Raw genomic sequence first — 15,902 nt, forward strand, 5'->3', positions numbered from 1 at the left:
AAAAGGCATCTTCAGCATACTTCAGTTTCAGACCAGATCCAAAGTCAGTTGTGAAATCCAGGTGAGGTCCCATGACCACTCGACCCTCCAAGGAATAAGACTAAAAGGGGGAAAGAAGGACTAAATTAGAGGTGTTTGTGAATAATTAAATTTGTTTGTAGAAACAAAGTTGACATTCCATGCTCTGCTTATTAAAAACCAAGCAAACAAACACACATGCCCAGTAAAATTGCTAATAAAAATAAAAACTATAGTTTAAAAAAATCTTTGTCTAATATTTACTACTACTGAAGGTACTGGTGGAACTTCTGGAAGAAGAAAAAGAGTTTGTACAAGAAACTGCTCACAACAAATCTGTGAAAAACCTGACATTTAAAAATCTAATAAAAATGAGGAAGGTTCAACATTACCTTTAATAATCAAGAGAGGGTTGATTGGTAGCATCAGTGTTTCAACATCAGTGGCTGCAAAAAAATTTGAATATAATAAGAGTAGAATAAGACTCAACTTAACACACGCACACACTCTATATATATATATATATATATATATATATATATATATATATATATATATATATATATATATATATATATAGGTTTAGATTGTGATAATGAATTTAGGTTATATTTGTGTGCTCAGAATTTACACTCACCTCACACTTTAGCTATTATCAGGTACACCTGAACACCAAAAAATAAAATCTACAGTTAGTGACAATATACAATTAGTCCTCATTAGTAAATTTTAGCACTGCATTAACACCAGTGAGAAATATACAATATGTACTGTGTTAGTGTTAGTTTAAAAGAATACAACTGAATTGTATTATAAGCCTCATTTAATAAAACAGTTAAGACTTGTTTCATAATGAGTTTAGTTTATTTAACTAACTTAACGTTAACGTTACGGTGAACAAAATTAACATACATGATGGTGACTAACCGTAACGTTAACTTAAGTGAAGGTCAGAGCTTACCTTAACGTTATAGTCATTTCACCTTTACTTCAGTCTTGTACTGAAACAGAAAATGCAGTTAACAAGAAGTTAATTAAAGAAAATTCCCTTTCTTTTTTCAGGAACTAACGTTAACGTTATGCTAATACCTCAGAAAACACTACAATCACCATCTGGCGTCGTTAATTTCTTGCTTTAAAAAAAGGCGCGCTTAAATCCTGTCCGTGCGAGTACAACTAAAGTACTCGGTAAATTCCTGTTAAATGACATGCACTATACAGAAATACACATACAACAATCATTTAACGGACAAAAGTCATATTTTAACACTTACCGAGGATGAATCCGTTGGGTGAAGAGACGACGGCGTTGTCTGTGGTGATGGCGCTTGTTTGCGGTCGAGTCGAGTCAGTTCTGTTCAATGAATCGGCTCCTTTAAGTGAACAGTAAAGAGTCGAATTCGGCTCCTTTAAGTGAACAGTAAAGAGTCGAATTCGCCTGAAAACGATTCCGTTTTGTATAATATTGTAAGACGCAAACATATAATTTATTAATATTTCATCATATTGCTTGGTTCGTGTACTGCTTGTACACGAATTGCTTGTTGATCACTTCGAGCTCATGAACACGTCTGATAAAATATCTGAATCTGATTCAATGTCACACGAGTCCTGAACCGAAGCAGTGCAAGAGTAATATATTGATTGAAATATAAAGTTAATTATTTTCTTCGCCATTAAAAATATTACATATCTCTGACTTTAACAATAAGAATAAAGTTCGTTTGGAGTGTATTGAGAATTATTATTTTTTCCTCCCAGGATTCATTTCGCACCAAGCTGCATCAAGCTGTAATGGTGGATGAGAAGGCACATAATATTATAAATATTGCTTGTAATATGTAATGAAATAAAGTTTTAACACTTTTTCATGCGAGAAAGTAGTTCTTCAAAACTCAAATCTGTGGACTGTTGGTAAAGATTGTGTGTAATTTTAAGTGTGTTTTGCCGGTAGCGGAGATCTATGACCTCCAGGCGGTAACGGCGCTCTTTACTCATGTATCCGCCGAGAGGCGCCTGTCTTCAGGCTAGACATTGGGACAATTGCCCCGTCTTCGATGGCTCTATATGCGTCCGAAAATGAAGTTTTAACTGTTTTTCATGCTAGAATGTAGTTGTTTAAAACTCTAATCTGTGGTTTATTTATATAGATAAAAAAATAATAATTTATATATATATATATTTAATTCTGAGATTAGTGACCTCCAGGCGATGACAGGTGCCCAATACTCATGAAACCGTCTAAAGCAGACATTTACCCTGACATTGAAATAATTGTTGGCTGTTTCATTAATTAATTAATTTGCAGTCTTTGGTTTCATTAATTAATTACTTTTTATTCCAGTTTATTATGTTTTGGCTAAGCACACAGTTATGTTCATTAAATATTATTTCCTATTCTATGTTAACTGTATAAAATTAAATAAAGGTGCAGTACAATCAAAAAGATATTGGTAACCAAATCGTTTTGGGGGCTATAACATTCTGTTATTATCTGTTAAAAGTTCATTTGTATTAATTTCTACGTTGACTTTAAAAAAGGTTTGAATTTCTATAACTAACGTGCAAAAGATATAGCCCTTTTCACAGTAATTTGCTGTAATCATGCTACCTGTCGTAATTTCACAATAAAATTATGAATACAACATATTACTGTGAATTTTTCAGTTAAATACTGTGAAGGGATACTAATGTAATTTACTGTGAAAAATTACAGTAACTTGTTGTGAAAACCTGGAAATTTTTTACAGTGTACGGGTAAATCTTCAAAGAAAACAGTGTACTTTATAACTTCATTCACATCACCCTGGCTACGTTGTTTCACTTTCTCAACAATAAAATGTAAACATGATTTAAGGAACTGCCTATTTTCATTTTAATATTAGCAACTTAACACAGCAGAAATGTTGAGGCGTCGTGCTGCATATATGAGCATCATCTTCACTGTGTGGATATTTATAACAAAACGGAGCCGATAACAACTGTCTCCTTTCAATTTCAGTGAAAATACGAAACAGCCCCTCTCTTTTGCTGAATATCAGTTTTAATAATCGATAATGGCCATTACAAAAGTATAACATACAATAAGTTTATACATTATAGGTAATAAAGGCAAGCGATCAGTCAATATACAGAATGTACGTGCTTACATTAATCATTAACTTATCTTTGCGCTCAGCCAAAACACGTTACCTGAGAACAAGTAATAGATTCCAATGACCAACGTCAGGGAATATGTCGTTAGATAAAGACAACAAGATGAATGAAATAGCCCGTTTAATAAATATAGTGAGATTAGATCCAGCGGGAGATGCTTGATGAGAAGTCCGACTAGCAGAGCTCTCATCTGGGTAGATGGGCTGCAGCGATTGCCCGAGAGTGTCTGTGTGGTCACGTGATGTGCGTTTTCAGCGTTTTGGTGTGGATGGAGAGCAGTTCAGAAACGCTGGGTAAAACGCGAGTGTGGACGCGGATCGTTTTCATTCTAAAACGCCGTTTTAAAACTAAAGCGCACTAGTGTAAACGGGGCCATAGTAATGAAACAATAGAGGATGTGATCCATTTGTTTATTCAGATGTATAACTGCAAATAGTGAAAATCAAAAACAATAATCAACTGAATTGTGTCTGTATTACTCATTCAGGTATTCACTAATATAAAGTCTATAAAATCTAAAGGCAAAACAAACACTACATTTCAACTATAGATTGATATTGTGTTGCGACAGTCTACCATATGAGAGAGAAAGAAGTCAGCTAAGAGACTGACCTTCATCTCTGTACTCAATCTTCCTGTCAATCTTAATAAAGCATTGATTTGCTGAGGAAAACAATGCAGTCCCTTTCAATACAACAATCGTTACGTTTTTTTCTATTGTTGTCATCTAATAATAGAAAAATGTAACAAACTAACCGTCAGCCACCACTACAAACACAGACTTTTATTAAATACTACTATTAATATGAAATACACTTTACTAAACAAAATTTAAAAAAAATAACAATGCAGAGATGCTAAACAAATCAGTCAAAACATAATAACAGCAATGCTTTTATTTAGCAATTAAATGATCAACATTATAAAACTTTCCCCTTAGTCAAATCTATTTGCCCTTGAACAAATAATAGACAATTTAGATTGAATATTGCCATTAGACTCACCCAAAATAAATAATACTCTGTTTAAACACAAAACAGACATACATTACAGCCTCTGCTAGATTTAAGAATATGTGTCCAGGGTAAGGCTGCTAACACAATGGAAATAACATCTGCAAAATAGTCGAAAGTCATTTATACAACTTTATAGTTATGAATAAGTCATCAACGCCAAGAACCATCAGTCAGCGGACCGCTACCAGTCTGTGGATCAACTGGTACAGGGCTACACAAGCAATCATTAATTATTTCCATTTTATTTATTATCTGAGTCTAAACAATCTTTTATTTAGAAAAATCTTTTATTTTGAATAATAACCACATTCTCTCGTTACATCTCAGTCACTTGAGCTCCAAAATGTAACCCACAAGCTAGCAAAATTAAGTAAATGGAGGTCTTAGGAAAGTTTCTTCGTGAAGGGAAAAGGGCTCAGTAAAGGATCCATGAACTATAAAAGAGTGGATCTACAACCCTTTTGTCAACAAATGAGATGAATCTAGCATGACTGTTCAAGAAGATCTACAACTCAAAATTGCAAATGACAGCATATTGTGTCTTTTCTGTGCGCAAGTTCGCTATTTCCAACAGAGGCACATGGCTTTTGCACACATATTGCTCGTTCCTTTCAGGCGCTCCCAGTTGAAATCATCTTTAGAGTGCCATGAGCACCCCATGAGTCACTTGACAAGAACTGACTGATCAGCTTTATATTTTGTGTGGAATATATACATTTCAGTAGACTAATTATCTCAGACAAACACTGCAGTGTTTTTTAATAATCTTCATAAATAAAACTTGCATTAGAGTTGCAGCAATGTTTTGTTAGCTTGTCACCTTCTGAAAAAATGGTTGATGGTCGCCTAGCAATCTACATACAGTACACCACCTGCACCCAGGCCACAGAAAAATTGTCAAGTGTTGACCAAACCGTGGTGATAAAAAGATTGGGGACCACTGGTCTAAACAACTTTTTCTAGCCTAAAAAACCATACAAATTTATTAAGTAACACAATAGGAGAAGTGTTTTGCCAAATATATTGCTTTCAGTACTCTGTTATGAAACTAGAGTGAGGGATGTTTCTGAGTGATACAAATTGTGAGGGTGTGTAGAATACTTCACGGCTCAAAATACCCCTCAGCCAATCAGATTACAGCCAAAACGAACAATCGCTTGAAAAGTAATAATGTTTTAAATAATGTTCAGTTTCTAATACAAACAGAACTTTGCTTCATTAAACCTCAAAGTATCATTAGAAGCCACGGGGGATCATTTTATAATGCCTTTATATTTGTTTGCACTCTGTAAGTGCTGGTTGCCAATGACTTGTATTTTATAAATTACCAAAGACTACAATTTAAGCTTTAATTTTTTTATGTACTACATCACCTACTGAGTTTAAGTAAATTAACAGTAACAGTCCCCTAACATCAACAACAACAACAACCTTCCAGCACACTTGTGAATGTTTCACATGATGAAATACGAGACAAATGCGGCATTAATGGAGGGCTAAGTTAAAAAGAATTGATGCAGCTCCAGCGAGACAGCAGGTATTCATGGCAGTGATCCAAATCTCTGACCTTAAATTGAACAATGGCTTTGGAGCCAGAAAGTCTACACTGGATTGCATTGAATATCTGCTACTGACCATAAAAACATGAGTTAGGGAATAATCAAACTTCATCTGCACATCATAAACCCATCTCACGTCCGTATACATACAACAGCATGAAAAGAAGACGGGATTCAATTTCATTTGCAGCTAAATATATTATCTAAATCTAGTTGATTGCTTTCTCTTCTACAGCTGATACATTCTGAATCCAAAATCAGTCTGGGCACCAAACCCAGACATTATTCGGACAAATGCTGTTTATAATATAGCCTAACTTCCTCATTTTGGTTTACATTCATTTAATCGTTATCCTTCGGCTTAGTCCCTTTATTTATCAGTGGTCTCCACAGCGGAATGAACCACCAACTATTCCAGCATATGTTTTACGCAGCGAATGCCCTTCCAGCCGCAACCCAGTACACATCGTGCCACCTGAAGTTTGTTCCTCGCCGCTGTCGCCACTGGCTTGCATGGTTCGGGACTTGTGGAGCAGTGCATCGATGGATTTGCTCTTCAGTGTGCTGTGAAAATGAAACCACACTGAACTGAACGAACCCGACTTAAACTCTGAAAACTGAACTGATACTGTATCAATTTATTATAATCTTCTATGTTGAGCTGCTTTGACATAATCTACATTGTAAAAGCGCTAAGGAATAAAAGATCACTTGAATTGAATTTGGTTTACATATACACCATAAAAAATATGGTAATTACTTCATGATTTATAGGTTTTTGCATTTATTTATGTTGATTGATCTCTGCTTTATCCATTTTGTGTCAGAAGACAGATGACAGGGGCTCAGTATTCCTAATTTCTGATTATGATTATGAAGAGAACAGATTTAACTCTGTCAGCTCAATGGTGATTGATTGATATTAGGTAATGAAGAGCCATATTTAGCAGATACAAGTGTAATGTAGTTTTTACAGCAATTATTTACACTAGTAATATAAATAAACAACCACTTTAAGGTCCCATGAGATTAAAATAATGTTTTTTAGATATTAGTATCAGTATTATTTGTTTTTAGGATATCTATAAGCTAGTGTGCCCCAAAACAGTGACAAAACTCGCATTTAGAAGATATAAAACTGAAATAAACATGAAATGCTTTGTCACTTCTGTCCAAATATTTTATTCATGTCACCTCATGCTAAAGTTTCTCATCACATCATAACCGATAAATTGCTCTCTACCATGCCTCCTTTTGAAATACTTGGACAATTATGCGGATATAATAAATCGTTCACGCAATAGTACACAAAGAGAGACTTTCACTTGACGCATAGTTTGTGAATGAACAGACTGATGTTTACCAGTTGCAGAAGCGATCATGAGGCTGTTTTGTGCCAAGTTTGAAGTAATTAATTAGAGAATAGGAAAAAGGGCATTACTTTGATCATTTTAATATAACATAATAATAAAATAATACGTTTCATATTGAGAGTTTATTTTAGCTCGCAGCTCACCTGCAGGATTACAGATACATAAATATAAATAAACAACTGTTTTTTTAAAGGTCCCATGATATTAAAATAATGTTGTTTTTAGATATTAGTATCAGTATTATTTGTTTTTAGAATATCTATAAGCTAGTGTGCCCTAAAACAGTAACAAAACTCGCATTTAGAAGATATAAAACTGATATAAACATGTAAAGCTTGTAGTTTGTCACTTTCACCCAAATGGACCTACTGTTTTATTCAGGTCACCTCACACTAAAGTTTCTCATAACATCATAAACAATCAAATACTCTCTAACACCTTTGGTTTACATTCATTCATTCATTTCCTTTTCAGGTTAATATGGGGTCACCTCAGCGGAATGAACCGCCAACTTATCCAGCACATGTTTTACGTAGCGATAACCATACACACTAATTCACACACATACACAATGGACAATTTAGCTTATCCAATTCACCTATACCACATGTTATTGGATTTGTGGGGGAAACCGGAGCACCCGGAGGAAACCCACGTGAACACGGGGAGAACATGCAAACCCTACACAGAAATGCCAACTGACCCAGCCGAGGTTCGAACCAGAGATCTTGTTGCTGTAATTGTGCTTCCCACTGCGCCATTGTGACACCTTTGGTTTACAAACACACAGTAAAAATTATGTTAATTACTTTGAGTTTTTTTTTTTCATTTATTTATGTTGACTGATCTCTGCTTCATCCATTTTCACTGTTGAAAGTTTTATGGCACAGTTTAACACAGTACTTTCAAACATTATTCTATGTAGAAATAAATCTGTAATAGAAATAAATCTGACAAATGAACAACCCAATAAATAATGATAAACTGTTTCAAACTACCAAACGTCTCATTTGAGTCTATCATTAACTAGTATAGACCATTGAACTGGAAACACGGCAAAAGTTTAGTGGCTTAAACTTTTCTGATCTCAAAACTGAAGCAATATTGGGGTCGAATAAAAAACAATTGTACTGAACGTTGCAATTTCACATGCTTAAGTAAGATATTTGCACAATATAAAAATAACTTTAAGGCTTAAAATGAATCTGCAAAACAGGATTATATTCTGATGTTATCAAAAATCCAACCAGTTTATCTCATTTCAAATATTTAAACATTTTACTTCACAAAAAGAACAAAAACAACTGCAGATTTTCATTTTTATGTAGTTCAGCATCATCTTGCATCATCTAGAGCCTATACAGAGCTTTCCCAAACATTACAGACTAATCCAATCTGAGCTTTCATTTCAATTAGGCTGAAAGGCAGATCACAGAGTTCTGAATCAGAGCAACAGTAAACGTCCAAAAAAAAAAAGACGCTAATCTGAAATCATTTGCATTGATGTCCCTCACCCCCGCTAAAACAAGCGCTGATTCCTTCTGCGACATTCGGAGAGCAAACCAGCTTTGCTTCAGCCCACATTCTTCCTCCTCCACCTCCACCTCCAGTCAGAGGAAACACCACCAGCGAATACAGCGGCACCACAGGCAAAGCTACACCGTGAGAGTCCTGAATAGACACGGAAAATGCTGCCATGCCCTCAGAAAAGCTCCCGGCTTCGAAATGTATGTCCTCTGTGAGGCTCTTTGTCTGGAGAGCGTGTATAGGAGCAGTGGCAGGACCAGTTCAAATGGGTTTGACTCACTACTTCCACACATTGTTGCTTGTGCTGGCAGGAAAATGATAAAGGGGGCTTTCCTTCGCAGAGCTGAGGGTGTGGAGGATCAAAGCAAGCGGTGGGATTTGAGCTGGATGAACGGTTGGGACTGAAGGACACCGCTGGAGCGCAGCTGGAGAACAATGTTTCAATGCTCTCTGTACAAGGGCCACTTATATTCGGACACAGAAACCTGAACATGAACACTGAAAACACTGACTCTTCTGTTTCTTTGACACTTCAGACTCACTCTTTCTTCAAAAGGCTAAATAGTTAAACATCTTTATAACAAAGTAAATTATAAATGAACTGCAACTTTTCATCAATCATAATTTCAGTTGATTTATATTTCACATCCCACTTGACAAACCTCATTAAATATATTTGTGTTTATTACTATTTTCTACAAACAATGCAGAGTCAGTTATTAACTAAATGTGGCAACAGTTACACCCACTAATTACAACTTCCTAAGCAGAAGATTGGGACCCGAGATGACCTTTGCATGACATTTTCTGCCTTCAAGTACAACAATCTAAATGGGTCACAACATGGAAAACAGGATTTTCCTTGCTTTTGAAAGACAAACACACACTGTTGTGTAGCTCCAATCAGACTGCTTTGTCAACTTGCTGTAACTGCTATGCAATTTCACATACAAACAGTGCAGCCAAACGAGACTGGGTTGCTACTGTACCTAATAATCAAGGGCACAATGTGTAATTTTCGCCACTAGAGGGTGTTTGTTCACAACAAACAAAAGCATAGTGTGATGTTGTCATGACTGAGGCCCTGTCCACAAGAACACAGATATTTTCAGTTTGGCAGTTTGTTCAGATGAAAACGCAGTGTCAGGTGATTGAAACCGAAACTTTCTGAAAACTCCGGCCAGGGTGAAGATTTCCCAAAACCAGTTTTTGCATGTGATATCAGCGTGTGCGCTGTTTTCTCCGTTGTGATTGCCAAACACAACTAAGTTCACACCAGATGTAGAAGACATGAATTAGAGCTTAGTGTGGACTCGGGCAGGGAATCTAAAACTCTAACCGAATGAGGTAAATTCTGCACATTCGCAAAAAACATCACATTCTGCATTGTTTAACAGCGAGAGGGTAATCCACTTCTGTTCTCAAGTTTGCATTGACTTGAATGCAAATTACTCATGAAATATACATAATTCCCCATTTTGTGTGAACACAGAATAAAAGTGTCATTATCGCCCCCTGTTGGTTTGCAATGCCAATAACATGCATCAAGGTATGAAAACAAAAAAAAACGAAAGTGGGGAAAACGTTTATAAAAATACCCATGTACATGTGGATATTGCCTGAGTGTCGAATCATGGGAGTAGTCATTTTTAATACATCCAACAGTACTCTGAATATATGCAGAAATTATGCTCATGGCTGAGCTAAACCAGTGTTTCTTCAGTGTCTCTTTTGTCTGTTACAGCTATTACAGGTCTTTCCATCTCTGCAAATGAGCTGATGATCTGAATCAGGTGTGATTGGTTAAGGAGACAATGGCTGTTTCTCAATATGCGTTCTTCAGTGATCTTGCGCCCTCGTGTTCTCGTGTAACGTCATTATCAACTGCCAAAGGTCAGTTCCAAAACTCACGCGAGAACGGAGGACGCGTGAAAATTCCTGGATGTGTTCTTGATATCGAGGACGCACTGATGCAGACTTGAGTGCAAAACTCGCTTGAGTTTTATTTATATTATGCAATGTATATTTGTACGTTTTTTATGCACTGTATATATTGTGAAAAGGGGGAAAACAACAAATCGTTGTATGAATTATGTAATGTTTAAATACTTTCCTGTTAAAAACGCGTGAAGGTTATGTGACCATCGGGAAGAACGGAGCATCTAATTTCTCACAGGGCGTGTTCTCTTCTCACGCTTCTCACGTGTTCTCTTCTCTTCTCCCAAGTTTGTTTTTCCGAGATGACCTGGCAAGACCAGTCTTCACAGGAACGCAAGTCTATCCTCTGCAATTTTTGGAATTGAGAAACAGCCATGGAAAATGTGCAGAGCCGGTAGTCCACCAGGAACGTGGTTGAGAAACACTGAACTAAAGTATTCAAAATATATTATTATGGCAGTTTGAAGCAGAGTTAGCATTAGCATGGTGACAGGACACGGTTCATGTCACTAAAGTTAAAATTGCTTATTGATTAGGATTTTAAAAATTCTATATAAAATACATAACATTGTTCTAGTGGTTTTTGAATATACAAAAGAAAACAAATTAGTACTGGGATTTAATAGGATTCAGAACAAATCAAAATTGCAAAAGTGAGGTATGTGATGTACATTTCAAAAACAACGCTTTAGCTTATAATGAAGACAATAAAATGACAATGAGCATGTTAGCGGAGGCCCACTGAGAGGACATGCTAATTTCAGCAGCAGACATTAGCGTAATGTGTTAATCGACAGGGAGGAGCTTCATAAAGCGCTGGAAGGCAAATAACGGCACTGTGAATAGGCAGCTTTGAAGTTTGTACTTAATTTAAAAGGAAGTTAATTTATCAGCCGTGTCGTAATCCAAAAGATTAGACCAAATTTGATTACTTTGGGAGTTAGGGCACAAGACTCCTATTCACCCCGAACACACACGCACACACACATAGACGCCTCGGACTCCTGTGGAGAGCTGTGTGTATGCGATCATATTGTTTTAATGCTGTTTTGAAGTCTCCAACAGTGTCGCAGCAATCAGATCACAACACATTTTCGCTCATATACTTCCTTCTTGACTGCTGCCACATTTGGCTGTGATGTAACCCCTCTGATCTGCTCTCGCGTGGGATGGGAGTGTATCTGTACATTTCATACGGAGTGTGTGGGATTTGCCTAGAACACACACACACACACACACACACACACACACACACACACACACACACTAGACAATCAGTGAGTCAATCCTTAAAGAACATTGTGACAACTGGCACCTACACAATGTATTTGAATAAACATAATACTGTGCATTGAACTTTGTGAGAAAGCGAGGCATTTGAACAAATGCAGAAAGAAAGACACCAAAGAGGTCTAAAAGCTAAGTGTTAAAGTGCCCTAATTATACTTTTTAATTTATTACCTTTCATACAATGTGCAAAAAAAGCTGTTTGTGAATGTTAAAAGGTCTGCAAACTTTCAAATATTGAAGTGCTAAAGCGTTGACAGAGTTGAAAGAGTTGTTAGTAATTCCATTCTTACTTTAAAGCAGATCCATATAATGCCGGTCTAAAATCTTCATTGGCTGTTTCCAGACAATGTCTGTTTTGACTGTCAAACATTGTAACTGTGTAATTGAAGTAGAGACTAGAAGAGTACAGTACATTTACATTTAGTCATTTAGCAGATGCCTTTGTCCAAAGTGACTTACAATTGAGGAGGCTTTCAGCAATTAAAACAAGAAGAGGCAATACACTCTAGAAGTACTATTTATACAAAGGAACTGTTAGTGATCAGAGAATTAAGTGCTGGGGTAAGGAGAGGCGAGTGTTTTTTTAAATATATATAGAGAGAAGAGTGTTTCTACAGGTGGTTTGTCAAGCCCACTCAACTGTGTGAAACTCACTTCATAAATGAGTGCGTGTGAGGAACATCCGTCCAAGTAAAAGAAATTAAAAAAATTAGATAATAACGTGACATTAATTCTACATGTGAATTTTGTATAGAAAAAACAGTTTGGGGATATTTTTGCATGACCAAGAGTCTGCATTTAAACATTAAAATAGCTTCACGTGGAAAAAAACGTTCATGTCCACTAAAAAGAACAGAGATAGTGCTTGCTGTGAAGTCGGCTTCGGATGTTAAAAGGCAAATCCTCTGCAAAAAAAGGAGAGCCGACATGAGCAAGTGGAAGGACAGAGTAGGACAAACTGGTTTATACTTCTGTGTCGAGTGATCAGTGTGACCCATGGTGCCTGCCTTGTGCATAGTCAGGCATTCTGCCTGCTGTTTGTGTTGCTTTGCAATAACACTTCCAAAACACTAACTGGCAGGGGGGTTTTATGTTCCTCTGTGTCGTGTTTCTTCTCTGGTGTTTTTTTTTTTTTTTTTCTGAATGCTACCTTAATGTACATGTAGCTCAAACTTGCTCATTCATAATGTGGAACCAACAGACACACAACAACTTTAATCATAAGGTAAACACAAAACAAAACTTTCCCGAGTCACGGATGAGCCAGTTGGCATTTCTGTGTGGTGTTTCCCAATACTGGGTTGTGGCTGAAATGGATTCTGCTGTGCAGAACATATCCTGGAATAGTTGGCGGTTCATTCTGCTGTAGTGACCTCTAAAATAGAGACTAAGCAGAAGGAAAATGAATGAATGAATCTTCTAACCATCTATCTATCTTTCAGAGAAAACAAAATACAAATATCGATGACTCGACCTGCACTCAAACGTGTTCGCAAATGTCCTTCTAATCAAACTCTCTGGACCAGGGGTGCCCAAGCACCGTCCTGGATGGCCGGTGTCCTGCAAAGTTTAGTTCCAACCCCTAATCAGACACATCTGGGCTAGCCAATCAAGCTCTTACTAGGATTTCTGGAAACATCCTTGCAGGTGTGTTGAGGCAAGTTGGAGCTCAAACCTGCATGACACCATCCCTCCAGAACAGAGTTTGGACACCCCTGCTCTGGACATTCCGTTGATAAGCAACACCAAGAAGCAAATAACTAACATATCCCTCCCAAACTTCCTGTTTCAACAGGAAATGTCCATGTAGGAAAGAAAGCTGTGCCTCTGAAGCAATTTCATGGGTCATTTAGTTTCAGGCTGGCTGACACGTCTACTGAATCATACAGTAGAAATAAACTCCACCGCCGAAATGAATCACAGTTTCTGAGCTATTTAGGGTCAAAATGTGTCTACGAAGCCTCAAGCAAGCACACACACACACCAGAGTACAACAATGATCTTATAGTTCTATACCTCATATCACCTTCCATCCGTTACCCCTGTCATTCTCTGAAATTTCATCTTCCATCCTATTCTTTCCCTTAAACTTCTTTGAACTTTTATGAGGCATTATGACGTTATGAAATCTCTTGTCTTGTGCCTGTGCCTCATAACAGCCCCAAGTTATACATATCCAAGCTACAGACTTCATACCCGAACGGCTTATATTTCACTGAACATTTTTTAGGAGCCACTTTTTGTAAGTCCACAAATGTTGTGCCAATAGAAAAGCCTACAAAATTTGACATCAGAGTGGCACCCGTAGCTTCAAGCTCATCAGAGTTATCCGGGATGAAATGGCAGGGCTTACGGGCAACTCTTTGATTTTTTTTTTTAAGCGCCTCATTTTTAGTCTTTTTTAAAATCGTATATTCCCTTACGTATAAACTGAGCATGTATTCTTCATCAATAATGAGCTTTTGGCTCCTCGGGATGTTTTTTAAAACTTTGATAACAGCTCATTCAAAGCTTCAAAGCTTTATGAAGTCACTGTCCCCCCCAAAAAAGAGTCTCTTGTGTTGTCACTGTTTTGATGACCCTGAGAGCAGTAGCATGCCTGAGGCCATACATGCATGTGTCTGTGTGCGTGTTGTGTGTGCGTGCACTACATTAGTACAAGTCAAGTATTACATAACTAGTGAGCTTCACAGTGTAAGGGAGTTTTAAGTAATTAAGGGTGCAGCAAACAAAAAAGCATAAACAACAGTCCCATGAGACTCCGCTGCTGTGCGTACACATGAGATACAGTCTTTGAAATGTTAAATATACAGTACGGTTAGAAAAAATGAACAAAACAAATCTGGCACAATTGCCCATCCTAAAATATCTATGTATTTACCAACATATCCACTGTGTAAGAGTAAGTCGGGTGACAATGGAGTTGAGGATCCAAGTGCAGTTTACTAATAAGAGTAGTCCGACAGGCAAAGGTCAAAATAGGGGCAAATAGAAGCTAGGGATGGTTGACGTGAAACAGATGTTTTGACACAGTGTCGAGATCCTGAAGTGCAAGTGTTTTAAAACACTGCACCAAAGCATGATCCAAAACACCCAAGTCATGTGACTAAGATGATTCGAAAAACCCAGGTCACATGACTAAGATGATTCGAAACACCCAGGTCACATAAATAAAGCGATTTAAAGCATCTGCGTTTGACTGACAAGGTTGGAAAAAACCTCTATCTCATGTAGCCTAATGGACTGTGCATGTGCACAAAGTTACTGTGCTGCAAATGGCACACGTTCAAATCCTGACTTTGTCTGAAATTATGACTTGATGTATTTTAATAATGTTACTTTTTTATGACCAAAACAAGACATATTTATTTACTAAGTGTTCATTCAGATGTCAGACCAATGTTAAAACCAAACAAGTTACAAGAACAGAGCATTTAAAAACGAACATCTATAGCTGCATCACCCTGGATTTGAACCCATCACCTTTGCATGCTAGCCAGGAACTCTCACCGCAAATCACTTGAAACCTCAACTCTACAACGTGGGGTTTAATTCCTCAATTTGCTTAACCGTTTCTTTGCTGAAGCTGTTCCAGAGCAATACATAAAAATGACCACTAGGTGTAACTGTGAAGACGGGTTTCAAAACGTTTTGAAGCTGACACATTTGCTTTGATTGTTTCAGTGTTTCATGAAGCCTCGCATTGCCCACCACTAACAGAAGAATACTGGAAATCCAGAATCGTAGTCAATAACAGGCCCATGGGCAGTACAGGAAGTAAAGTGTCAATAAAAACAGAAAAACCAGGCAAGAATCTAAACACAAAAAGACTAGACAAAGAAACACTTCATAAGGTTACTGCAAAACCAGACTCAGCCTTGTGAGTGAAAATGAGTGGTGTTCTTATAGTCCAGGTAATCACTGATCATGAGTTTCAGCTGTGTGTGTGAGTGTTCAGATTATTTTCAGCCTTAGCGGGTGTTGGTTGGCGCAAAGCATTATGGTAGTTGTAGTTCATGTGGTGG

General features: G+C 37.1%; 1 protein-coding gene across 5 annotated transcripts in view; it reads right to left on the reverse strand.

Moving 5' to 3' along the window:
- The window catches only part of prkcz (protein kinase C, zeta), a 223,514-nt gene that overhangs the window by 111,608 nt on the left and 96,004 nt on the right, over positions 1 to 15,902 (reverse strand). The window contains exon 1 of one of the 5 annotated variants that reach the window (XM_068222962.2): positions 8,637 to 9,036. Coding sequence (XP_068079063.1) covers positions 8,637 to 8,820 — 184 coding nt within the window. The 5' untranslated portion in view covers positions 8,821 to 9,036. 5 annotated transcript variants of the gene reach the window in all.

The sequence above is a fragment of the Danio rerio genome, chromosome 8 (assembly GCF_049306965.1).
Source record: "Danio rerio strain Tuebingen ecotype United States chromosome 8, GRCz12tu, whole genome shotgun sequence".
In the NCBI taxonomy this organism is placed as follows: domain Eukaryota; kingdom Metazoa; phylum Chordata; class Actinopteri; order Cypriniformes; family Danionidae; genus Danio; species Danio rerio.